The sequence below is a fragment of the Drosophila santomea genome, chromosome 2L, assembly GCF_016746245.2.
Source record: "Drosophila santomea strain STO CAGO 1482 chromosome 2L, Prin_Dsan_1.1, whole genome shotgun sequence".
In the NCBI taxonomy this organism is placed as follows: domain Eukaryota; kingdom Metazoa; phylum Arthropoda; class Insecta; order Diptera; family Drosophilidae; genus Drosophila; species Drosophila santomea.
Window position 1 is genome coordinate 22,276,742 of NC_053016.2, and position 25,642 is coordinate 22,302,383.

Here is a 25,642-nt window from a genome sequence, read left to right on the forward strand (position 1 = left end):
TACTCGATCTGGCCTTATAAACGTCGAGATCTCAGAAACAAGAGAATTGAGCTTAGACATGCAGATTCCAGAGACATAGACGCCTCGATAGTTTGTAAACTTAAGTTGACAGAGACATAGACGGCTCGATAGTTTGTAAACTGAAGTTGCCAAGCCCACTTAATGCCCATAAACCGCTAAAACTGTCTCGCCTAGACACTTAAAAACTGTTTTGATATTTTGCATTGATTAATTAGACTTGAAAATTTCAATCAATTAGCAAAAAACTTTTTGCCACGCCCACTCTAACCGCCTTAAACTGCCACGCGCACACATTTCATAAATGTTTTGATATTTTAAAATTTGTTGATTAGGTTTGTAAATTTCCTAAATGTGTTTACTTTTCCTATTTTTCATGGCCTTATCCATCGATATAACAATAATATATTTTCCACGCCCACTCAAACGTGCACAAACCACCCAAAACTGCAACGTCCACACTTTTGAAAACTATGTTTTCATTGTTTTATTAGTGTTGTATATTTCAATAGATATGCCAAATATTTTTTGCTACATCCCCAGTTTTGAAAAATTTTTATGGTATCTGTTAATCGAAGAACTCGACTATAGCGTTCTCATTTATTTTAAATTTTCGGCGGGACTAGAAACGGTTCAGTTTGCTGCGGACATGTGTTGAAAGTTGGCGAAAGCACACGAGCACTCATGGTTAAAGCCAGGCTGATCTTCAAGCGCCTTTGAAAACAAAACCTGGACGACGAGCACACCTGCAGACAGCTAAGAACCGCAGCCGAGCAAATAAGCGGACTGGATATCTGAAGGGTCCTGGGACCTGATTAGAAGGAGGAACAATCTGAAGCCTCTGGCGGACCAGCTCACACAGAATCGTGATGAATATCGCAAACTGTGCAAAGCTGTGAAAAGAGCGGCCAGAAAGGACAAACGAGCGCTACTGGATAGACTTGCGACAGACGCAGAACGAGCAGCCGGCGAGAACAACATGCGCTCGTTATACCAGCAGATTGCACGGATTGCCGGAACCCACCACAGACGGAACCAGAAAGTCGGATACCTAGAAGGCAACCTCTTATCCAATGTTGAAGCACAGATACGGAGGTGGCGCCAACACTTCATGGGGATTAGCCACACCACATCACCAAACGTGGCTACGGACTATAGAAGCATTGCGCCACCAAGTGGAAATACCAGGATACCCCCTACACGCCCGCATGTAAGAGAGATTGTGAATGCAATAAAGAAGCTAAAGCGCAACAGGGCAGCCGGCGAGGACAACATACCAGACGAACTGCTTCAAGTTGATACTCAGCTGATGGCTGATACGCTGCATACACATTTCGCACGCATATGGGATGGCGAGACTGTACCTGACTCCTGGAAAAGCTAAATCATCGTGAAGCTCCCCAAGAAAGGGGACCTCTGCGACTGCAACAACTGGAGAGGGATAACTGCTCAACACTAGCTATAAAATTCTAGCTACACTGCTGAACGAACGCCTACAGGAAAAAATCGAGCCAACAATCCGAGAAGAACAGGCAGGCTTTAGACCACACAGGAGTTGCGTAGACCACGCAAACACACTACGCATAATTACCGAGCCAGGAATGGCTGTGAATGTGGAATGGAGAGCCCCGCTTTACCTCCTGTTCATCGACTTCTAGAAGGCGTTCGACTCAGTTAAAAGGACAGCAATATGGCGATCACTTGCAAGGAAAGGAGTACCTGCGAACCTCATCGCTATCATCAAATCGTCAAATCATCAAATCGATGTATGACGATGCCAACTTGGCGGTACTGCACAACGGGAAAACAAGAAAACCTTTCCAGACGAACACCGGAATTCGGCAAGGATGCCCTCTATTACCTCTACTCTTAAACATCGTGGTCGACGAGTTAATGAGCAAGTATGCTCGTCCAAGCGCGTAATTACGTGGAGCCTCGCCAGACACCTTGAGGACTTGGACTATGCAGACGACATCTGTCTTATCTCTCATAGACTCGGCGATATACAGGGGAAAAGTGATGACAAAAATAAAAGCAAAAACAAAAGCTTTGCGATTCAACCACTCCTACCAAGGAAACATCATCATACATGGGAACCCAATCGAGTTCGTCAACAGTTTCCCATACCTTGGCACCATCATATCAAATAAGAAAGAAGAAATGGATGTGGATAGGGCACGCTCTCAGGAGAAACCCTAGTAGCATAGTAAGGATGGCACTGGACTGGAACCCCCAAGGAAGCAGGAGGAAGCAGGAGGAGGAGGAAGCAGGAGAACTTGCCCAAATAAACATCGCATGGGAAAATGCTAAACAGACAGCACAAAACAAAATTAGATGGAAGGCTCTCGTAAAAACCCTAAGTTCCCGTGAGGAATAAGAAGGAATTAGAAAAAGAATATGTACGTATGTATTTATTGTCAATGCGGCAAGTACCACGTGTGCGTGTGAACTGGCTCCACAACTTACTGAGAGTAATTTTTAATTGAAAATATTTAGTCTTAACCGATAAAAACCTTTTTTGAAGGGTGGTCAACTGATTTTGTTTGAAAATATTTAGTTTTAAGAGGTGGATAAACGAAAAATTTTTTTTTAAGGGTGGGCAAATGAAAAAAACTATTTTTAAAGGGTGGGCAAACGATAAAAACCATTTTTAAGGGTGGTCAAACGATTTTGATTGAAAATATTTAGTTTTAAGAGGTGGGCAAACGAAAATATTTATTTTAAGTGTGGGCAAACAAAAAGACAATTTTTAAAGGGTGGGCAAACGATTATGTTTGAAAATATTAAGTTTTGAGCCGAGTCAAACTAGCGCTATCCCCCGAAGCACCTTTCCCGACCAATGACTCCACCATCCTCCTTGGATGCCCGCTTCGACAGTCACTTGTCGCTCACTTTCACTGACTCTGTATGGATCTTCGCGTACTTTCACTGTCTCACTGTCGATCTCTGCGTACTTTCACTGGTTGACTTTCGATCTCCGCATACTTGCCTGTTTGACTGTGTCCATACCTTCTGAATCTGCTCCGACTGGCCAGCCCCCTGTCGCGCCCGTACTCTGCGCTTTCACGTATGAACCACGCGTGTTTAACTGACTGACTTTCCCGAGCTGCGCCTGCGCCGTCTCTTTATAGATCGCGGGGATTCCGCTATTTCCCTTTTTGCGCATGGCCCGCTCGGGTGCAAGGTCCAACTCATATCCCGTTAGTTCACTGTGCGTCCTCTTTGTGTTCGACCAAAGTCTACACCGTTACCGTTCGACCTCTGTGCCCTTGGCCGGTTCGAGTCCAAGGTCCAGCGCGGTACCGTTAATTCACGGTCTCTCCGCTGTGCCGGGGTCCAAGGTGCCCTATTTACCGTTTGACCTGGCCGCCCTTGACTCTGCTCTCATTCCAGCCGTCTTCGCTGCTGCTAGGATTTGTGGGGAGTTTTAAGACTCCTCACATCTCCCCCATCCTTCGAAAGTTTTTTAAAAGGATGTTGTTTCCGGCGATCCTCCGCTTCGGTGTCTCCTCGCATAGGCATCTTCCGCGTTTCTCCTCTCGAAAACCCTGCGCCCATTGTTGTCAGCCTGGCAGTCACAGCCTATTAGACCCCGTCGTTTAGCGTCTTGACTTGGCATTTCGAACACCCTTGCGCCCTTCTCCAGCCTCCTTTTGTTATCCTTCACCTTCCTGATCTTAGCCTTGGCGTCTCAGCCTAGTTGACCCTGTTGTTTAGCATGTCGACGTGGCATCATGATCCTCGAAATACATCGCTTCTGACTCCTCTCGTCGACCTTCGCCTCCTTGATCTCAGCCTAGTAGACCCTGTCTTTTAGCATCTCGACTCGTCACCTCGATACTTGCGCAGGATCCGCAGCCGTCCAGCACGAATAATTTGGCCTATCGGTCCTTATGCTCACTTATATCTTACACCTCCACCCCTTCATGCTCCGGGGTGGCTGTTCCTGGACCCGAGCGCCCCGGACGGGGCACTGAGCTGCTGGTCGCTGCGGCGGTTGGCGTGGCTCGGGTCACGACTCTTGCCGCGACAACTTCGGTGGTGGTGGTGCGGGCCACACCCACGGACCCTTCTCCGGGTTCTCCGCCGGGCTCTCGTTCTTCGTCTGGGCGCGTATGCCTGGATCGCGCGCTCTTTGGTCGACTGGCCTCGGGTAGAGGTTATCGCTGATCACCGGAATTTCCACCAGGCAGCGGCATCGGCCTGGACTCTCCGGAAGTTGGGCACAGCTGAAGCTATGAACCGGAATTTTAGATGGCCGGTAGAAGTGGCTACACTTCCCGATCGTGATGGGCCGAAGACCGCAGGGCCGCAAAGAATCAGGACGACCAGAGACGGTGTGCCAACGAAGGAGCCAATGACGGAAGTCGATAAATCCGGGTGGGCCGCTGGAGGGTGATGTATGATAGCGAGTACGACCTCTATTCCGATCCTGAAATTTTTTTCGACTGGCACACCGTCAACACCGGTGTCCGTGGGGGAGGTTCTGAGGAACTTTCATGTCTTCTTATTTAGAATAGCAAAAGAGCGATACTGGGTTCACGGGCGCCAATCCAGAGGAATCCTGAACGACGAACACTGCGTTTACGGTTCCTGGAAGACCGTTGTATCAATTCCGAATGGCATTATCCGATTCGGATGGTGCAACGCAGCGCAACGCTTGGTGCTCTGATAGACCAAGTGATACCAGCCGAGCTGAGGTCCAATGTTTTCGTTTAGCGGGACGACCTTTCAATCCTGGCTCCCGATTTTCAGACGTATTGAGGTACCTGCTTCGCGTGAAATCAGTCGGTATAAACCTCGGGTTTAAAGTTGGAGGTGGAGTACTTCGAATGGACCCGGACGAGCTTAAGTCGAGATAGGCAGATATATTAAGTTGTACGAGTGGGATGGTATCGTCGCTTCGTGAAGAACTTCGATACACTGACAGCACCGCTTTTCAGGTCCTTGTAGAAGAGTGAAAGCACAAAGTTTGCCTTGAGTTCCAGCACAGCACGAGCAGAAGACGATAAGTTTCAGAAAAAATACATTTTTTTTACCAAATGCGCTGCAATTTCGAAACACCGCATTCTAAACTGACTATTTGGTAAAATAGAAACCACTCAGTATTCACTCAATCTTTCTTTATAACTAAAACAATAAGTATTCTTCGGTGCGCATCTAATGGATATGTACAAACAGATGGTACTTGTGTGCTTTCCTAATATTATGTTTAAAATTATGCTGAACTAATAATTAAAAGTCAAATAACATTGTAAAAGATTTGTGTGTTGCCCCCCCTGCGAATTCCTGGCCATTCCATAAGGCTTCGACCGTCGTTGTTGCTTCTAACAACCGTCAGCAACTCCTGCTAGTCCTGACACTGAAATGTATAGCTCGATTAGTCTTTCTTTTCATATTAATACAAACTGTGTAAAACTTACAATAATCATTGTTTGTCAATGCGGAGTCAGAATTGCGTGCCCGAATTTTCGTTGTTGTGCCGCTGTCGCTAAATTTGTGTCGCGAATCCTTAGTTATTCTGACAGCCAAATACAACACATACTCACGTCTTGTTTGCTCGTCCCGTCTTATGTCTTAGACATAAGAGCTCCTTAGGTTTAGGTGACCCTACACGTTCCGAGTTATTCCCTGATTTAGGAGACCCGACACGTCTTTACATACGTCCGCTTTCTGTGCAGTCATCAAATCCTTTAACCAAAACCTTCAGTGGTGATCTCTGAGTTGATAAGGGATTGTGTGGCGCGGTGGAAACTCCGCACTGGTGAAAACATGAGCTAGCGGCACTGCCATAAGTAAGGAGAACAAATTTTTTTAAACCACTGTATTCAAGTCAACGTATGTGTTATCTATATTCATAGTTCTTGACACACATAAATTTTGTATAATATCAATAGTTTATCCGTCATATTCGTGTTTGGCGATTTTTTATTTCGATTTCTTGTTTGGTATTTTATTTTTTTTCTGTGATTTGTTAATATACTTACGATAGGCTCACCTTTTCTGTAATACGGCTACACCTTACGCAATCGCAAAATTCTGATAGAATTGTGAATCTCGAAAAGATTTTTAATTGTATTCGATTTTCTGTGTTTATTAAGTGAATATGCGAACAAAATGTAGCTTTCATATGATCAAATCAGATCATATAATATTTACTTAGGTAAAAAAAATAGTTTACTCAGTAGTGTTGATGTTTATTACACATCACCATAAGTTCATTCTGCCACTTAGTTATTTTATAAAAATTTGTTTCTGACTTTACCTCAGGTTTCAGAAACAAAATGTTGCGGTCGGCAACAACAATTCTCGATTTGGCAAGGGGTCGATAAGTCGCCAAAAGCTATCGCAAAGGTAGCTGAAAATCGTCGCACTGTTTTCCCAAGTAAAAACTATTAAAATGCGACTCCGATCTAACAAAAGTAAAGTAAAGTCAGCGGGTGCAATTGGTTTTCCAATTTATTGCGCTGGCGCAGGGTCACGGTTCTATGCTTACGAAACGACTGCTCACAAAAGCCATACCAAATATATCTCTGAGCTTATCTTATCAGAGTAATTCAATTAGCGCAACTACAAATTAAGCTCTATAACGAACTGATTTCTTAGTTTCTGCTCGCTACGGATTGCAACGGCTAGCTCAGAGAGTTTGTTTGTTCGTCCCACCAAATTTATGATTGTGAGACCAAAGAGAAGAGCGAGGTTCTGATTAGAATAGCTTTTACTCAGTGACACTTGACCAAGGGACTCCTACGGTTTTTCTCCGGATCCGTTCCGATGCCTTGATCCATCACGCAGTGGCCAAAGTATTATAGCTCCTTTCTAAAGAACTTGCACTTATCCGCGTTTACTTTCAGGTTTGCCGCCCTTACCACCGGAAAACCTCTCCCAGGTTGCGCATGTGTTCTTGTAGTGTCCGTCCGATTACAATTATGTCATCCTGATACGCATCATCTTGGGTCCTATCACCTGGTCTACCGCCCGTTGGAACGTTTCCGAAACGGAGTTCAAAAGGCATCACTTTCCACTGAAACAGGCCCTTTCCCGGCACCGTGAATGCCGTATATTGAAGTCTGCCGCCCTCTCCACGATTGCAACTGACATTTTCTCGCGTGGACTGCTTCGAACCGCCTCTCCCACTGGTATCGTTACGCTCAGTCCCGCGCACTCCATGCTGGCTCCAACTTTCCTTAAATCCCAGCCCAGCACTATAGCGTCGATAATGTTATGAAGTCCAAGTCCTATGTCCACTTCGAGCAGCGATGTGATTTCCTTATACCGTCCATCAGCCATCTGCACTTCTCTCCTCGTGGGTACGACCTTCCCCGCCGCCCGCATCCTGTCCGCCAACTCTTCGCTAATGAAACTAGTTGTGGCTCCGGTGTCCATCGTGTCCTTAATTTCCACTTTATCTATGAGCACTGTGGCAAACAGTTGCCTTTCTTTTACCTTTAGCTTGCACATTAACTTCGAGGGGCAGCACCTTGCGAACCCTGGTTGCCCCTCTAAGGCTGGGGTCGCGTGGTGTTTCCCGATTTCGGAAAGCACTCTGCGATCCTCGGGCCGATTCTCCCGCACGTCCAGCAAAAACTGATCGGTCGGTTCCGGCCCTCCCGCATCCAGTGATCCTGGCTTCCGCACCTAGGGCAGGCTTTTACTGGGTTCTACACCAACCCCCGCCGCACCGGGCACGGCCCTCGCCCGTTCGTGTCGTGCCTCGACGGTCCCGTGGTGTCCACTTGACACCTTCTGCACACCGCGTTTTGTTCCCCTCTTGGAAAATCCTGCTGGTGACGGGCCCTGTGAGTCCGCTCCGTCTTGAACCGTTCCCATTGGGTGTCCAGCACTTCGAACTTATGTCTCCCAGAATCTATTGTTGGCGATGAATCACTTTAAGGCCCTGCCCTTCAGCAGTTCCGGCCTAGCTCGTGGGATTTGGTTGATGTCCAGACCGTATGTCATTGCTGAACACTCCATATGTTCTTGCATCGCCACCTTCGCGTAATCTTGCGGGGCTACTCCCGCGGTGACGATCACGGCTGGGCTCCCGCCTCTCCCTCCTCACGCGGCTGCCTTTTCGCCGTTCCCTCCCGAACTCCTGCCTTGCCAGCTTCCGCTGGCCTCCATCATGCTGTTAAAGTCGAGGCACCTCATCAGGCCTTCAACGCCGGTGACTTTAACTTCCACTTCCGGTCTCCTTCCATACTCTTTCTCCAACGCCTCCAGTTTGGCGACCGTTTCGGGCTCGTCTGTGGTCTGCTGGATGAACTCGGACCTCCAGCTTGATCCCAAGGGCGCTCGCTATTGCAGGAAAATCATTCTTTTTCAGGCTGTATAGCCACGATTTCCCTAACTTCTACTCTGTTCTTTTGGGCAGGACAATCACAGCTGGGCGCCAGATGTAACGAACTGATTTCTTAGTTTCTGCTCGCTACGGATTGCAACGGTTAGCTTAGAGAGCTTATTTGTTCTTCCCACCAAATTTATGATTGTGTGACTAAAGGGAAGACAGAGTTTCTGATTAGAGTACATTTTATTCAGTGACGTTTGACCAAGGTACTCCTACGGTCCTCGCCTTTGGGTGAGCATCGTCTCTTTTTCGTCGTCCTTCTTCGGCTTTTCCCGCGTTGCTCTGGGCAGCGTACCCGTGCCGGCTCGACTGAGGCTTAGGATGTTATGGGGGCAGGGTGTATCGTCCGGGAGACAAAATAGCGCTCTTCTGACCAGGCCAGGTCCTTGTGGAAGTGTATTATTTACCGTTTGACCTGGCCGTCCTTGACTCCTCTCGTATTCCAGTCGTCTTCTCTGTTGCTAGGCCGATCTCCTGCACCCGGATTTGTGGGGAGTTTGAAGACTTCTCACTGCTCGTATGTAAGCTGTTATGCAATGTTTACATTTCTTATCTAAGCATACAAATTTAAACAAGTATTTCTTTCTAACTTCTGCTTAATCATTCCGGCCGAGTTGGAGGCCTAACCTTTTGCTTTAACCTTTTGGTCTCTGCTAATTGGTAGCAACACGTTTGTGGATGGACCGTTTAATAAAGAATCCAGACGTCTGCAAAACGCACTCTACCGTCCTAACCGAGCGTTGTTGACACCACGCGTTCTGTAAGCCACCGTTGTTAAAGGAAGGTGGTCCTGGTGGACCAGCACCAAGCAACCAACCTCCAGATTGTGGACTGCGGAGCTCCATTTGTGGCGCTGCTGCAGGCTGGCCAGGTAATCCTTGGACCAGCTCTGCCAATACTGCTTCTTGAGAGCCGACAGCATTCGCCACCGCATCAATTACCCGAAGCCGTCCTTGCTGCCTCCCATAGTCCTCCAAAATGTGGTGATCTGATACGCGTACCCTCTCAGTTGCTCCTGATTGCGGTGAAACACTACGTGCAGATCTTCGAGGATCTTGCTCCTGTTCTGGTAGACCCCTCCATCCGACGATTCTTTTAAAATCAGATAAAAAGCTGTCAGTAGATAGACCGACGACGAGTTCAAGAACCGTCTTTGACGAAAAACACACATAGGTCTTAATGGGGGCTTTCCGTGAGGCTTCAACAAGTTATAAAATGGACCGCAGAAATCCACTCCACAGACCAAAAATGGGCGAGCTTTCTTGACCCGATCGGCGGGCAAAATACCCATTATCAAGCAGAACAGGTTTATGCCGAAAACAGTGGGCACAGCCACGGACAATCTTTGTGCATGCTTCTCGAGCATTGGTGTGACGCGCCGAACGCGCACATAGTAGTAAAACACAACCCACATTCAAATTCAAACACAATGTGTGCGCGCGAGTTACCGCCTCAGCATTTACCCTCGGCGGTCCCCCGCCGAAACCCCCTCGACAACCGGAGGTTTAGTCGACACTTTTATATCGGCTACCGAAACGCTGATCCACACAAACTGCAGAACCGCATCCGCTCCCATTCCCATTTACTGTCACATCAGCGAATTCCAATTGTATCAAACATAGCTGTAAAGAATATGAAGCAAAGAAATAAAATTCATTCTGAAGTTAAAATTAAAAGAACCAAGACGTATTTTAATTTGAACTCCACAAAACCTAAACGGACCTACATATTAACTCGCGCCAAGATCATTCGCGAAGGGTCACACTGGGCCGAAATAGATCGGCCACACTAATACAGCATTAAATCAGTTGGGATATGCGGGCATACTGTCCTCCTTAGCAGACCTAATCGGCCTCTAAAACTCTTCTCAAACCTAGCAGACCTCATCGGCCTCTAAACTCTTCTCATACTTAGCAGGCCTAATCGGCCTCTACAACTCTTCTCATATTTAGCAGACCTGATCGGCCTCTACAACTCATCTCTCAAATAGCAGACCTAATCGGCCTCTAAACTGTTCTCATCAATAGCAGACCTAATTGGGCTCTAAGCTGTTCTCACCATTGGCAGACCTAACCGGCCTCTAAACTGTTAACTGGCAGACCCGAGCGGTCTCTCCCAATTATTTCCCGTTCACAGGCAGTGGGCAAACTGACGGCTACGTGACTCGACGACCGAGTAAGCGGCCATCTCGGGAGTCCGGCATCCACCCGTATCCATCGCAGAACTGTACAACCCTTTCACGAATAAAGACCCAATTATTGTATCCGTCTTCTCCTCTGGAACCCGGGTCGGATTCTCTTCCAGCAACCCCACCTGAATAAAATAAATATCTGAGACGACTCCTGGCCATCCTTGAGCAATCCGAGCACTGACAGATCGTCACTGTGGCGCCCGAACAGGTGTAGGGGTTGCAAGAGAACTGACACGGAGAGTGGAATGTCGAGTTGGGTGTACCTGGCAACGAAAGACAAACTAACGGGATACGCAGCCTCGCTCGGGAAGGAGCGAGGAATTACCCACATTCGCGAAAGGAACGGATCACAGCGGAATTAACGCGGAGATACAAGAAGGACAGGAGTCCGGCGCGCAGTGCAGCACCACTAGTAGTAACGGAGGCAGAGGAGCAAAAGAAGGAACTGGAGGAGGGAAAGGACAAGAAGGAGGAGCGGAGGGTAGAAACAAAAATCGTGACTCGGAGGAACAAAAACTCGATCGGATCTACCGGAACTGTAGAAGCAAGATAAAACAATACAGGGTTCGAGACGCTAACACAGTTCCTCAAGTTGGCGGAAGAAGAGGAGGAGATAGAAGCCTCTGAAGGCCAAACAAGGGTCGAGCAACCTAAGCAGCAGAGAGTACAATCGGAAATCTGCATGCGGTGTGGCGGAACAGGACACGCGGCAAGAACCTGTAACAATCCTCCGAGGCTGTTCTGCTGGGTCTGCGAAAGAAACGGGGTCAGAACGACGGAGTGCTGCAGAGCGGGGCTGGGAAACGCCGGAGGCCTGAGCAGGTGAAGGTGGCAGCTCAGGCGGCGATACAAGAGCCAGCAACGGGAGACCAGTTGAGCTGCGACGGACTCCAGATAGTGGCCAAGATAAGGATAGGGAGCAGGATCACGAAGGGAGTCTTGGACACGGGAGCGTCACGGAGTGCGATAAGTATGGCAAGGTACAGAGACCTGAGGAAATAAGGCAAATGGATCGGAGAACGGTCCGTGATAACGCTGGCCAATGGAGGGAAGCAGAAAACGGTGGGAAAGTTTAGGGCCGGAATCAGTTTCGGAGGGAGATGTTTCCAAATATCATTCATGGTACTGGCACACGTATCAGGAGGGGTACTTCTCGGGATGGACTTCCGGGCCGGAGGCGGTAGTGTGTTACGGTGTGGCGCCGGGCGACAAGGAGAGCGAGGGACCTACGGATGGAGCAGTACAATCGTTTCTGGAGACACACAGGCAAGTATACGAAGGAATGAAGGGTGTGAGTAACATTACGAAACAAGATATACTTAAAAGACGAAAAACCGATCAATCAAAGGTATTACCCGAGGAACCCGAGGCAACAGGCGATCATTAACGACCAGGTAGATGAGCTACTAGAGTTAGGGCTGATAGAACCGTCCCGAAGTCCGTATAGTGCACCGGTGGTGCTGGTGAGGAAGTAGAACAACAAGTGGAGGTTGTGCATAGACTACCGGTTGTTGAACGATAGAACGGAAAAGGACGCCTATCCAGTGCCGAGAATGAACTATATCCTGGACCAGCTAAGAGAGGCGAAATTCATAAGCACGATCGATCTGAAGTCGGGATATTGGCCTATTCCCATGGAAGAGGAAAGTCGGCAATATACAGCCTTCACGGTACACGGACGGGGTTTCTTTCAGTGGAAGGTTATGCCATTTGGGCTAGCCACAGCACCGGCTACATTTCAGAGAGCACTGGATACCATCATCGGACCCGAAATGGAACCGTTCGCGTTCGCATACTTGGACGATATCGTTGTGATCAGGCGGGATAAGAAGGAGCACTTGGAAAAACTGCAGGACCTCAATGCCTCCAAAAGCGACACCATCACTTTGGCACCGGCATGATAATGAGTCCGATGTAAATTCCGAAGGAACAACGTAACGAATTCTGACTTTTGGGAAATTTGGCATCATATGGAATTGGCGCATTAAAAACTTAACCGTTGAAGATTTGTGGCTAACCGTTCACGTTTCTTTAACTTGATGTATTTCTAACCAAACTCCAATTATTGAATTACCTGGACCAGCCTGAGAAAAGATACCTTCAGTTCCTTTTTCGAAATAAACATCTCACGCAGACGCTTCTTCCTCTCAATAAACCGATGTACGTATGCCACGATCCAAAGTAGTTTATTAAACGGCGAACATCTTCCAATAAGTTCGGTAACAACGTTATGTTGGCCACACTTTTCTTGTTCTCGGACAACCTTAAATCGTGAGATACTTTAATCAGATGAAGACAAGGACACTCGTCGCGGCTTTGAAGCATTTTCCCACAGAGTGCAGCTGAAACCTTCTATGTTTGTTTCACGTGAAACCAAATCAGGTGGATTCACCTTTGTTGGCACATGCCGTCAGACAACATTCTCAGAGAGCTCTTGGATTTTTAGACTCCCTATTTACAACGAACCTTGCTAGTGTGAATATATCTCTTTTTAACCAATTTGGTGTGTCTTTCGAATCCGAAAAGAAAGTAATGCTTTCCAACTTAACTTTGTTACGGAGCAACGGAGCTACATGAGCCCATAACTTGGCAAGAAGATGAGTTGCACCCAATTCCAGCCTTGGAATTGATTTTGTTTATACGGGGGACACTCGTGTCTTGGCGGTGAGTAATCTCGACAAATTATTTATAGACATCAATCCATGAATCAGCACATCCGTGAATCTGGACAGTTTCATAAGCAGACAAACAGACATGTCGAGGTATGGAAATCTTGTTTACCTCTAGCAAATTCGGTTTCAACTGATTACAGCTGGTACACATCTTCATGGGCACCGATTCATCCCAGTCCAATTTTTGTCGCCACAGGTCCTGAAGCAAGATTTTTGCTCTTGTGATTAACGGGCACATCAACCCCAAAGGATCAAACAAACGTGATACGATGGACAAAATGTTGCGTATAGTTGGTGGCAATGAATTAAATTAATCCTACCATATCATATACAACGTTTTTATAGAAGCGGAAGAGACATATATATAAGAGACTTTTCTGTCGCCTCTACTTGCCAGAAGCCTCGGATGATTTGTGGCCCATTTGCCCAGATCAAAACCTCCTAATTTCAAAACTTTGCTTACGTCGCAGCGTATGAACTCTAGTTCTTCTAAAGTGTTGGCTCCTGTGAGCATATCGTCAACAAAAAAGTTGCTTGATACCACTTCCGATGCTATGGGATATGACTCAGCATAGGTCTTCGGATGATTCCCTCCACACGACAAGTTGGAAGATCCGATCATCTGCGGCAACAATAACTTGCCTATACATTTTCGAGATATCAGCCGTCAATGCATATTGGTGCAATCTTGCGAAAATAGAGTAAAGCTCCCTCTGAATAGTTGCATTTAATGAGATCGAGGTTGACGTCTTACTTGACTTTGTGACTTACTTTGTGGTGCTTCTATTAGGTCTCTGATGAGTAGTGTCCCGAAGGATGGGTAGAAAGCAACGATCATATGTCGTTGTCGAGGTTAAGGTACTCTTTTATAAACTCCTAATACAGGTCGTGTAACTCGAGATTATTATTATAAATCTGAGTTCCGAAGCGGGAATTCTGCGCTTTGCTGTTTCGAAGGATAGGCCTAGAACATTTGGATTTATTTTAAATGGCAGCTTCACCTCAAAACGACCAGACGAAAACCTGTGTATGGTTTGCTTGATGTGTTGCTCACAAGCAACTTGCTCAGATGTTTAAACAGCTTTGTTCTCTCTGCAACTTGTTCCAATTCCCAAAAACGTTCCACACGAGAGTCTAGAGAGACGTTATTATCATTGATAGTAACGTTACACACCTGGGCTTTATTCAATGCGCATCGAGAGTACATAGCGGAAACAATCCATCCCAATGACGTTTCCTGAATTGATGGATGCTCGGAGCCTAACTTTATTTGGCTTACGCTCAGAAGTTCGGAGAAGGATACTGCGCCTATCAGCAAATCTACCTTGGCGGGCTTACTGCACCGCCAATGCGCACAGTTGACTTCATGATCGGGTTGATATGTTGAAATCGATCCTAAGACCCAAAAATCTGTGACAAAGTTATGAAAATTGAAGCGAAAGTGAATCGATCACTTAATTTAAAAATTATTGGAATTTAATTTATTGAAACAGAATACAACATTAAATGTCTGGCACAATGATTGACGACAGTATGAAAAATTCCGAAAAGTATTTGTTTAGCATATCAAAATGTGTCGTTGAAAACAATTGCTTTATAGCTGGGAATGCACTGCACAAAGCGGAATCACAATTAACGGCACATCACTGTTCATATATAACGGCGATAAGTCAATTGCACCGTTATGTCAGCTGTTTGTTAAATTTTTCAGACTTCCACAGAAATTTCCACAAACGAGGATTTTGTCAAAGGCAGTTTACTTTTATTTGTTTGATTGGTATATGAGTAATTCAATTGGTTTTTCAATTTACAAAATATATTAATATATTAAGGAAATTTATGCGAAACTTTTATGCAACATACACACACAAGTGGTGGACTGCACACTAATTTAATTTTATGCACTGAATACCTGATTATTAACAAGAGCCGAGACGACGGAAATGCACTAAATATGTTAAATTTCCAAGGCGAATTTCCACGAAAAATGCTTAAGCCATAGTCCCTGTTCGGGCGCTTTGAAAATGGTGTTAAAGTTTTCCAAAGTAAAAACAAGAGAGAACGCTATAGTCGAGTTCCCCAACTATCTGATACCCGTAACTCAGCTAGTGGAAGGGAGAAGGAGAGTCTTAAACACAGTTTTTGGTGGTTTGTAGGCGTAATAGTGGGCGTGGCAGAACGTTTTTTGGCAAATCGATAGAAATTTACAAGACAAACACAAAAATGAAAAAATATCAAAACATTTTTCAAAAGTGTGGGCGTAGCAGCTTTGGGCGGTTTGTGGGCGTTAGAGTGGGCGTGGCAACATGAATCGACAGACTTGCGTTGCGTCTATGTCTCTGGAGTCTGTATGCTTAATCTCAACTTTCTTTTTTTGTAGTTCCTGAGATCACAGCGTTCATAAGGACGGACAGACAGACGGACAGACGGACATGGTCATATCGACTCGGCTATTGGTCCTGATCAAGAATATATATTTTTTTTTTTTTTTTTTTACGCGCGAGTCCCACGGCCACACCTCCCGCCCAACCGACCGAGGGGCGCTGCCGTGTATCGTACGGTTCGAATCGCGGGAAGATAGACGCGATATAGAAGACAGTAAAGGACGAGGAAATATATGTATGCTAGTAGTAATATCTAAGAATTCGTTAAGTACGTTAGTATTGATCGCTTTAAAAACGGCAGAGAGTCAGAATTAGAGATAATAGGATAGAATCTATTATAGTCAGAACATAATACTCTGTAGGGATCATGCAACTCATAGTTAGATCTACAATGATTTAAAATTAGAGGTACGTAATTTCTAGTAAATCTGCTTGCAACAGTGAAGTTTAGCCGACTAACCAAGTCGGGACTATCCACTTCACCACGAATAAGGTTAAAAATAAAGACTGTTCCAAGCTTCGTTCTACGGTTAGCTAAGGAGGGTAAGTTAATTAACATTAATCTATTCGAATAAGGAGGTAATCTACGGTTTGCATCCCAATTAAGGCGCCGTAAGGCAAAAAGTAAGAAGTTCTTTTGAACCGATTCAATGCGGTCCGAGTAAACTTCATATTGTGGACTCCAAACAGGTGATCCATACTCGAGGATCGGACGGACTAGAGAAATAAATAATGTTTTGGTCAAGTAAGGATCATCAAATTCCTTTGACCACCGTTTTATAAAACCAAGCACACCCCTGGCCTTATTGACAATAGACGAAATATGGTCTGAAAATTTAAGTTTAGGGTCCAGAAGAACACCAAGATCATCAACATGTGTTATTCTGTCCAAAGAGCACCCACTTAAAGTGTAAGTTGCGTGCATTGAGTTGGCACGACAAAAGGTCATAACTTTACACTTAGAGCCATTTAAGTTTAATACGTTATCACGGCACCAGGTTTGAAAGCAATCTAGATCGGATTGTAAGTCCAAATGGCGAGATATGTCCTTATATTGCAAGCATAATTTTACATCATCAGCGTACATTAGTACACGCGAATGATTTATTATTAAGGGAAGGTCGTTAATAAATAAGGTAAAAAGGAGCGGACCTAGGTGGCTCCCTTGTGGGACGCCGGATGTGACTCGGAGAATACAAGAAAGAGAATTTTTAAAGAGGACCCGTTGCGTCCTGCCATTCAGATAACTTAGAATCCAATTTAGGAGATCAACAGGGAAACCTAATAAATCAAGTTTTTTTATTAAAAGTGAATGATTAACTGAGTCGAATGCTTTATTGAAATCCGTATAAATGACATCTGTTTGAAGATTATTTTTGAAACCCTGTACTACGAAGGAGGTTAGCTCCAGAAGGTTAGTAGTTGTTGATCTGCGTTTCATGAACCCATGCTGACATGGTGAAATAATTGACCTACAAAGGTGCGGCAAATGAGGAGTGATAACGTTTTCAAAAAGCTTAGGGATAGCAGACAATTTGGAGATTCCTCTGTAATTGCTTGCATCCGATTTGCTACCTTTTTTATGGAGAGGGATCACAAAGGACTCCTTCCATATTTGGGGGATTCCAAAGATAATTTAAACAGTTTTAGTAGAGGTTTGCACAAGGCTTCCGCACAGAATCTAAGCACACAGCCAGGAATTCCGTCGGGACCTGGCGAATAGACAGGCTTAACTCGCTGAAGATCATAAAGCAGTGAGCTTTCGTTTAAAGTGGGACAGAATATTAAATTTGACTTTGATACCGCGTAAGAGTAAGGTCGTTCGGAATGAGGTTACGTAGAATATGTGGTTTGAAAAAACTTGGCAAATAGATCGGCTATTGCCTGATCCGATGTTACCGAAGTATTTTCAAAAAATAGCGAGGAAGGGTAACTAGTTGTTTTGCGCTTAGTGTTAACGAAATTATAAAACTGTTTGGGATCCTGTGCGAACTGGAACTTACAACGGTTTAAATAATTCTTATAACACTGAGCATTAAGCACGGTAAAATTTACTTTATATGGTCGGAAACGCTTCCTTCTGCCTGTTACATACTTTTCAACGAATCTAGTATACCCTTTTACTCTACGAGTAACGGGTATAACTATTAAAATGCGACTCCGATCTAGCAGCCTATCTGGGGATTTTCCAATGTAAACAGCTGTTGCAATTGGTTGTCAAACATATTGCGCTTGCGCTACTTCACGGTTTTGTGCTTACGAAAAAACTGCTAACAAGAGCCATACCAAACTATTCTCTGAGCATAAAGCTACTCAGTACAAGAGTAACAACCCAATGAGCGCAACTACAAAGTAAGCTCGTATGTAAGCAATGCTATGTTTACATTTCTTATCTAAGTTTACAAATTTCAACAATTTTTTTTTTCTAACATAAACTACTGCTCCAACCAGTTCTATTGGTGAAACAAACCAGAGATAATAATACTTATAATATATAAAAGAATTTATAAATTAATTTAAAGGAGGGCCAACAGAGTTGTTTGTATATAATTATACTTAATTACTTAAATGGTTAAAATGGAGTAAAAAAGTAATTGCGAACATCGGAGTTAACACTGTGAAAAAGGTGTCAGCTCTAGTTTTTCTCACGCCTTCTAATTTCTGCCTTCTCCTGGCTTCAAAACAAGCCATTGTAAATATAAAAGGCATTTTTTACGTTGTTTGATTTTGACAAAATAAATAAAACAGGTGTTTGAGCAGCAAGTAGCGATAAGAAACGACACATTTCGATAGCAAAACGATAGCACAAATTTTGCGAAAACCAGAGTACCTAAAAACGAAATCGAAAGATTGGGTCCAAACCGAATTCGAAAAAAATGTATGATTACAAGAGCATGCCTGATATAGAAGAATAATATCTTTAAAAAATATTTAAACTACGATTGTACTTGTCCCAAGAATTATGAATAATACCAGACGGTAAGACCAGCAGTTATGCATTATGAGCCTGTTACACTTTGGAAAATTCTAATTCAATGCGGTTTAAAATTCGGAATAAAAACAATTACTGCATTCGAGTGAATAATAATGCATACTAATAATGGATTTTACCCTCCGTTTCCTTTTATTTTTCATTACGTGATCATATGCTTTTGCAACAACCCTGTCTGTATTTAGGTCATTTCGTTTTAAGAAGTTCTTATATGTGCACTAGGGACCTCTCGAGGAAATGTGGAAATAATCTATAACAGCTATCGTCGACATCTTGTTATGTATATGTTGTAGTATTTAAAATTAGAAATACGTTCACACCTTTTCTGAATGTTAATTTTTTTTACTTCTTGTCTAGTACCTAATAACAATTATTATTTTCGTTATATTTAACGCCTTGAATTGTGTGTGTGTGAACAACCCATTTTTTTAAATAAATGGTCAAAAATATGTTGACAATTTGGGTTATTTAATTGTATGCTCAAGCAAATAATATCTGCGGCTACCCCTCAATAACATCAACATGGCTTCTAAATCTGCTTACGAAAAAACTTTGGTAGTAAACATAGCCAATTTTGAGAAAATTCAAAACGTTTTAAATGACAAAGAAAAGTACAAGGAGATTCTAGAAAACAGTGAAAATTTTAACACTCGTCTCTGCATTGAACGGCGACTTCGTATGCCATTCCTCGATCCCCAGACAGGTGTCGCACAGACACATTGTTCCCTCTTTATGAAAAAAAAACAGCGAATGCCGGGTCTTCGGCATGGTCAGATATACACTTATCCATCATCCCGGTGGCGCAAACCCAAACGTCAGTACTTACTTAACCCAAATCAAAGTTTCCGAGCCTATCAATATCGCGAGCACAATCTTCAGCACTCCCACCATGTAACGCATCAGCATCACCATCATATACCTTCGTCTGGCGTTGCTGTACCACAAAATCCTCACCTAGCTGAAAGCGCAGGTAAGAAAACAATTGCATAAACAATTGTCATCAGAAGAATTTTTCCAAAACTGAAACTTTATTTTTTATAACAGCCATTGCGGCTACGGATGGAAACTCCATGGGAGCATCGGGAGATAATGATAGTAAGGACTCACATGCAAACGTCGAAAAGGAATGGTTCCACGATGAAATGGACACCTCACATTATCATCATGGCGATGAATTTGATGATGACTTTGATTCAGATAACGATTTTGATGAGTCCTACACCAGCAGGGGCAAACGCAAAAAATGTACGAGACCTCGAAGAACAAATGCAAACGTAGAAGGCACTCCTAAACGGGGTCGTAAAGGTGGTGGTGAGTACAAATTTATTAAGCTAATGAATTGTAAACATTATTAATACCTTAGGCAATCGTCGAAAAAATGCTGTTGACGGAGAATCTGATCGAAAACGTAGAGGTGGTGGAAATAGTGCAAACACATCCGCAGCCGCAGCAGCAGCTGCCGCCGCTGTCGCCCATGCAGCGTGTACAGCGGCTGCTGCCGCCACCACAGGGCTCTATGCATCTCATTCAAACTCAGCTTCGCCTATTCCCATCAATGACGACAATTCACAATCAGCACTCATAGTGCCAACAAACATAGCGTCGTCGTACGAAAAGACTTCAAGCGATGCTGGAGCTTCTAATGAATCAATTCCCCTAGCAACAATGGTTGGACTAAACGCAGGACTGGCAACCTTAAATGTTTGCAATGCACTTCCGGCGCAAACAGGAACAAATCAAGCGGTGTTTGCTACTGGTAATAAGGTAAAACAACGTGTAGAACGTGACATAGCCCAACCATCACCTTATTGTGACTTTTGTCTGGGAGATCAGCGAGAAAATAAAAAAACCAATATGCCCGAAGAGCTTGTATCGTGCTCGGATTGTGGTCGTTCCGGTCATCCATCGTGTCTACAGTTCACGGCAAACATGATTATATCAGTAAAACGTTATCGTTGGCAATGCATTGAATGCAAGTACTGTTCCATTTGTGGGACCTCTGACAATGACGACCAACTATTATTTTGTGACGATTGTGACCGGGGATACCATATGTACTGCCTGTCACCACCGCTTATGACTCCACCAGAGGGCTCTTGGAGCTGCAAGTTATGCATGGAGGAGTTCCACAAGATTAAATAAGCTATCATTTATAAATATATAATGCACCAATTATAATAATTCTCAAAAATATATAAAAGGTAGATATTTTTTTGCTGTATTTCTTTGGTCATACAATTTAAACTACTGGGGAGGAGTAATCCCCTTATGCACCCATTTTAGTCTGGCCAAATTAAAATGAAATAAAGAAACCCGTATTAAGTAAAAGCTTTTACTAAATATACCAGTTACTCGTAGAGTAAGAGGGTATACTAGATTCGTTGAAAAGTATGTAACAGGCAGAAGGAAGCGTTTCCGACCATATAAAGTATATATATTCTTGATCAGGATCAATAGCCGAGTCGATCTGGCCATGTCCGTCTGTCCGTCCGTATGAACGTCGAGATCTCAGGAACTATAAAAGCTATAAAGTTGAGATTCAGCATGCAGACTCCAGTGACATAGAAGCAGCTCAAGTTTATCGATTCATGTTGCCACGCCCACAAACCGCCCAAAGCTGCCACGCCCACACTTTTGAAAAATGTTTTGATATTTTTTCATTTTCGTATTAGTCTTGTAAATTTTTATCGATTTGCAAAAAAACTTTTTGCCACACCCACAAACCGCCCAAAGCTGCCACGCCCACACTTTTGCAAAATGTGTTGATATTTTTTTCATTTTTGTATTGATCTTGTAATTTTCTATCGATTTACCAAAACACTTTTTGCCACGCCCACAAACCGCCCAAAGCTGCAACGCCCACACTTTTGAAAAATGTTTTGATATTTTATTAATTTTTGTATTAATCTTGTAATCCTTCTTTATTGCACAAAAACTGTGTTTAAGACTCTCCTTCTCCCTTCCACTAGCTGAGTAACGGGTATCAGATAGTCGGGGAACTCGACTATAGCGTTCTCTCTTGTTTTTTACTAAACCCATTACACAGGGCTTTTAAATAAGGCTGCTGAAATAAAATCACGGGAAGCAAGAAATTAAATGAAATAAATACGTATGTAAGTATGTATGTTAATAATATCAAAAATGTATCAGCTTTTACGTCGGCGTGTTAGTGCCCGTATCCTGGGTAAGTAGTACTAAGGCCGAGGGAGGGGCCTCCGATGTTCAGGCACCTGGTCGATTTTCGGTATAAACATTAGAAGTGCCTGTTAAAGTTCGTACCATTTGTCAGTCAGCAGTCCTCCCTGCCCCACAAGCTAAGCTGTAGCTTGATTGTAAAACGATCGGGCAATGTTTCGGCCCTCCCCTTCATGCGTCCGCATGCCTGATGGATCGTCGCGGGCCGCGCAATGCGATCCCCTTTTGTCAAGGCTGTCCGTCAAACGTTTCTGACATACTCCACTTCTCGCGTCACTTACTCATTTTATTGTAGTTAAATGCCATGTGTAGTACAAAAACTAAAGGCTAGCATACAGAGATTATGAGAAGTTGACTATAATTGTTTTAAGCGCAGAGTATAAAATTCATCACCGGACAACGGTGCGCACGTCAACAATAATTGTTGGCTATTAACGACTACAAACGTCGCTCTGAGGGTACTTGTGCCCGCCTTATAACAAGGCGGATACTCGCCGCTGAAAAGTTATTTTTATTTAAACAATATTGAACATTAAATTTCTATTAATCAAATATATTGCCTTTAAGAGGCCAACAATAAAATATATTTTTTTTTATCCGGACATGCTTCGGTTATCATTACAGGAATATACATATATTTGCCAATCGTATAAAAATAAAATTGGCACGAGAATATCTGCATATATAAAAATATAGAGAAAAACACGGGAGCAGTGTTCCGTCAAACTTACCACTTTAATCCGGAGCGATGAGATCTCGCCGCGTTGGATCCTGTGTGTTGCTATATATACTGATGGAATTATACATACTTATACATTCGTGCACCAATAACTTGTAAACCGAACTGTATCGAAATATACACAAACAAAAAAAAAATTATACACTAAGTAAAGGTCGTCCATATATATACATATATGTACGTTGGTATGAATACTTGGTATAATTATCAGATTACTTGAATTATGGTCTTGTTTGAAAAATTCACTGCTTTTACTTTGTCTTAGCTGAATTCGACATAAAAAAAAGCACCGGTTCACGTATTCTTTGCTCATATGTTATGTTTGGTTGTAGGCAAGTGAGTTTTCATTGACGGATTGTTTTGGTACTGGAAATGATCCTTTCAGGGTATGGTGATGGTCCCGACGCCGCTGCACTGATCGCTTGTAGATCCTTACTAGTTTCAATAGTGCCAGCAATACTAACATTACGGCGATGAACTCAAGAGTATTCCTTATGCTGGTCCTTGATGTTTCCAGTCTAAGTCCTGGTACCCTGGAGGTTAGTGCAGGGTCGAGTCCTCGCTCCTCTCGTCACTTTTCTTTTGACCGAAGCTCTTGGCGTTTAAGACAGTCTGCACTTGAGTATGATATCGCGAGTATGGAATCTCGAGAAGGGAATCTCGAGAATTAAATCTCGAGTATTGAATCCCCACTATTGACTCTCGAGTATTGACTACTTTCTCGGTGGGCTGAGATCTTTTTATATATATATATATATATATATATATATATATATAAAATATAAATATATATATATATATATATATATATATAATATATATTGAAGTAGCCATTCATTTTTACATACGCACATACAATATTTCGCCAAAATTAAAATTCCGTCACAAAATTAAATGTTATGAAGTTTTAAAAATAGTTTATTCTATTAATACTTTTTTGTAGAGGGTGCATCCAAACAGCTATGCGTCATATGAGGCCAAAAAGGAAGAGAATAAATCATCAGAGCCTAAGCGAGCAAATTTCTTCTGTTTCCAAAGCTCAAGCCAGGTACATAGCTGAACAACAAAATGTGCGTTCGGTAATAATTTGAAGAAAGAAATATGAATTGTTATTTTAATTTTAAAAAGTACCGAATAAAAAATTTAAAAATTCGTATACTTGTTTTTACCTTTTATCTTTACCTAGGTACAGAAAAATTTGAAAACCTTTTACCTTGCCTAGGTACTTATTTTTGTAAAAACCTTTTACCTTACCTAGGTAAAAATATAGCGTACCTGTCCCAACACTGCTCGTAGAATAAACTTTTTAACTAGATTCGTTGAAAAGTATGTTACAGGCAGAAAGAAGTGTTTCCGACCATATAAAGTATATATATTCTTGATCAGGATCAATAGCCGAGTCGATCTGGCCATGTCCGTCTGTCTGTCCGTCTGTCTGTCTGTCTGTCCGTCCATATGAACGCTGAGATCTCAGGAACTACAAGAGCTAGAAAGTTTAGATTAGGCATACAGACTCCAGAGACATAGACGCAGCGCAAGTTGGTCGATTCATGTTGCCACGCCCACTCTAACGCCCACAAACCGCCCGAAGCTGCCACGCCCACACTTTTGAAAAATGTTCAGTTATTTTTTTTATTTTTGTATTAGTCTTGTAAATTTCTATCGATTTGCCAAAAAACTTTTTGCCACGCCCACTCTAACGCGCACAAACCGCCAAAAACTGTCAGTGTTGAAGACTCTCCTTCGCACTTCTACTAGCTGAGTAACGGGTATCAGATAGTCGGGGATCTCGACTATAGCGTTCTCTCTTGTTTTTACTTCCATCCTGAGCTGAAAAGGTGTTCCGTTGATGCTTCTTGAGAATATAGAATGTAGGCAGCTCTTTTCGAAGTTGTCCAGGATCTCACTACGACTTCGGAAACATAGTTTTGCTGAAGAAGGAATACATTCCACCGTTGAGATGGCATCTTGGGCGTATCCAGGAGGTTATACCCGGCGGGGATGGTGTCATCAGAGGAACAGGTCTAATCAAGAGAACCTTCGCTAAAATAGCCGTTCTGCCGGGAGAGTATGTTCGGAGCACATGCCAGCGCCTAGTCATGCGCGAGTTAACTCCCCGTTGATTCGAGGGTGTGGAGTTTGGAGAAAAATAATACCTCCGCTAGAGCTGAGTTGGAAATTCTGAATGATCTTTGTATGTTCGGAGTATGTTCGGAGCACATGCCAGCGCCTAGTCATGCGCGAGTTAACTCCGTTGATTCGAGGGTGTGGAGTTTGGAGAAAAATAATACGTCCGCTAGAGCTGAGTTGGAAATTCTGAATGATGAGCTCTTTCATAGCTCTTTACAACTAGGTTTGTTAAATTATAATAATATGCTGATCGGACCGATAAGTGGAATTGGAGCGGATGCGATTTTGTGTGACAAGAGGTTTTGGGTGGCCCCGATGTATGTATCGATTCGGCTTCTCAAGTGCTTACACCTTGGGTTTGTAAAATTGTGACCAGCTCTTTTTAAACTCTTACGCTAGGCAGCGTGTGCGGCAGTGCGCCGCCCAATACATGTGAATGGCTGGGTCGCAAACTTTCGTTCTTTATTTAATATCCAATTCACTTTTCCTTATTAATTTATTTATTTACATTCTGTGTGCTTAAAGTTAAGAAACTAAAAATATCGGGGGGAGGAGAGCGGCTATAGCTACTATGGCTTTAGGCCGGATTTTTGTTTATTTTATTTTAAATAATCTTAGTATCTATGGAATGTATAATTGTTTTAAACGGGATTCAAATAATTTTTCTGTATTTTTAGAGTCTACTAATTTTAATGCTAGTCAAAGTTAACTCAAAGTTAACGCTTAATTGTTATAGAGAATTGACAATATGTGTGTTTTTGAGGAAGTAGGATTTTATGGATGTTAGTAGTTGAAGGCTCGGAGAGGGAGGAATTGAGGTTACCATTAGGGAAGTGGATGCGGGCTGTATTAAATGCTGGACACTCGTTAAGAATGTGATTCAAGGTCATTGTGTTTTGGTTGCAGAATTGGCAGGGGTTAGATGTTGCCTGCAATAATCTATATTGATGAGTGAGTCTTGTATGGCCTAGACG

General features: G+C 43.4%; 1 protein-coding gene and 1 long non-coding RNA gene across 3 annotated transcripts; one reads left to right on the forward strand and one right to left on the reverse strand.

Moving 5' to 3' along the window:
• Positions 1 to 5,126: 5,126 nt before the first annotated feature.
• Positions 5,127 to 22,644, reverse strand: LOC120454827. The gene is made up of 4 exons (XR_005616668.2): positions 22,531 to 22,644; positions 5,568 to 5,804; positions 5,442 to 5,509; positions 5,127 to 5,380 (listed from the first exon to the last, which is right to left on the reverse strand). It is a non-coding gene; the product is annotated as an uncharacterized LOC120454827 (long non-coding RNA).
• LOC120454803 (zinc finger protein ubi-d4-like) lies at positions 18,944 to 20,825 on the forward strand. 2 transcript variants are annotated; one of them, XM_039640268.1, is made up of 3 exons: positions 18,944 to 19,574; positions 19,649 to 19,909; positions 19,968 to 20,825. In XM_039640268.1, the coding sequence occupies exons 1-3, from the start codon at positions 19,127 to 19,129 to the stop codon at positions 20,744 to 20,746; spliced, it is 1,488 nt and encodes a 495-aa protein (XP_039496202.1). In that variant the 5' UTR covers positions 18,944 to 19,126; the 3' UTR covers positions 20,747 to 20,825. The 2 variants fall into 2 exon arrangements, with proteins under 2 accessions (XP_039496202.1, XP_039496201.1); XM_039640267.1 differs by having other exon boundaries at positions 18,946 to 19,574; positions 19,649 to 19,915.
• Positions 22,645 to 25,642: the final 2,998 nt, after the last annotated feature.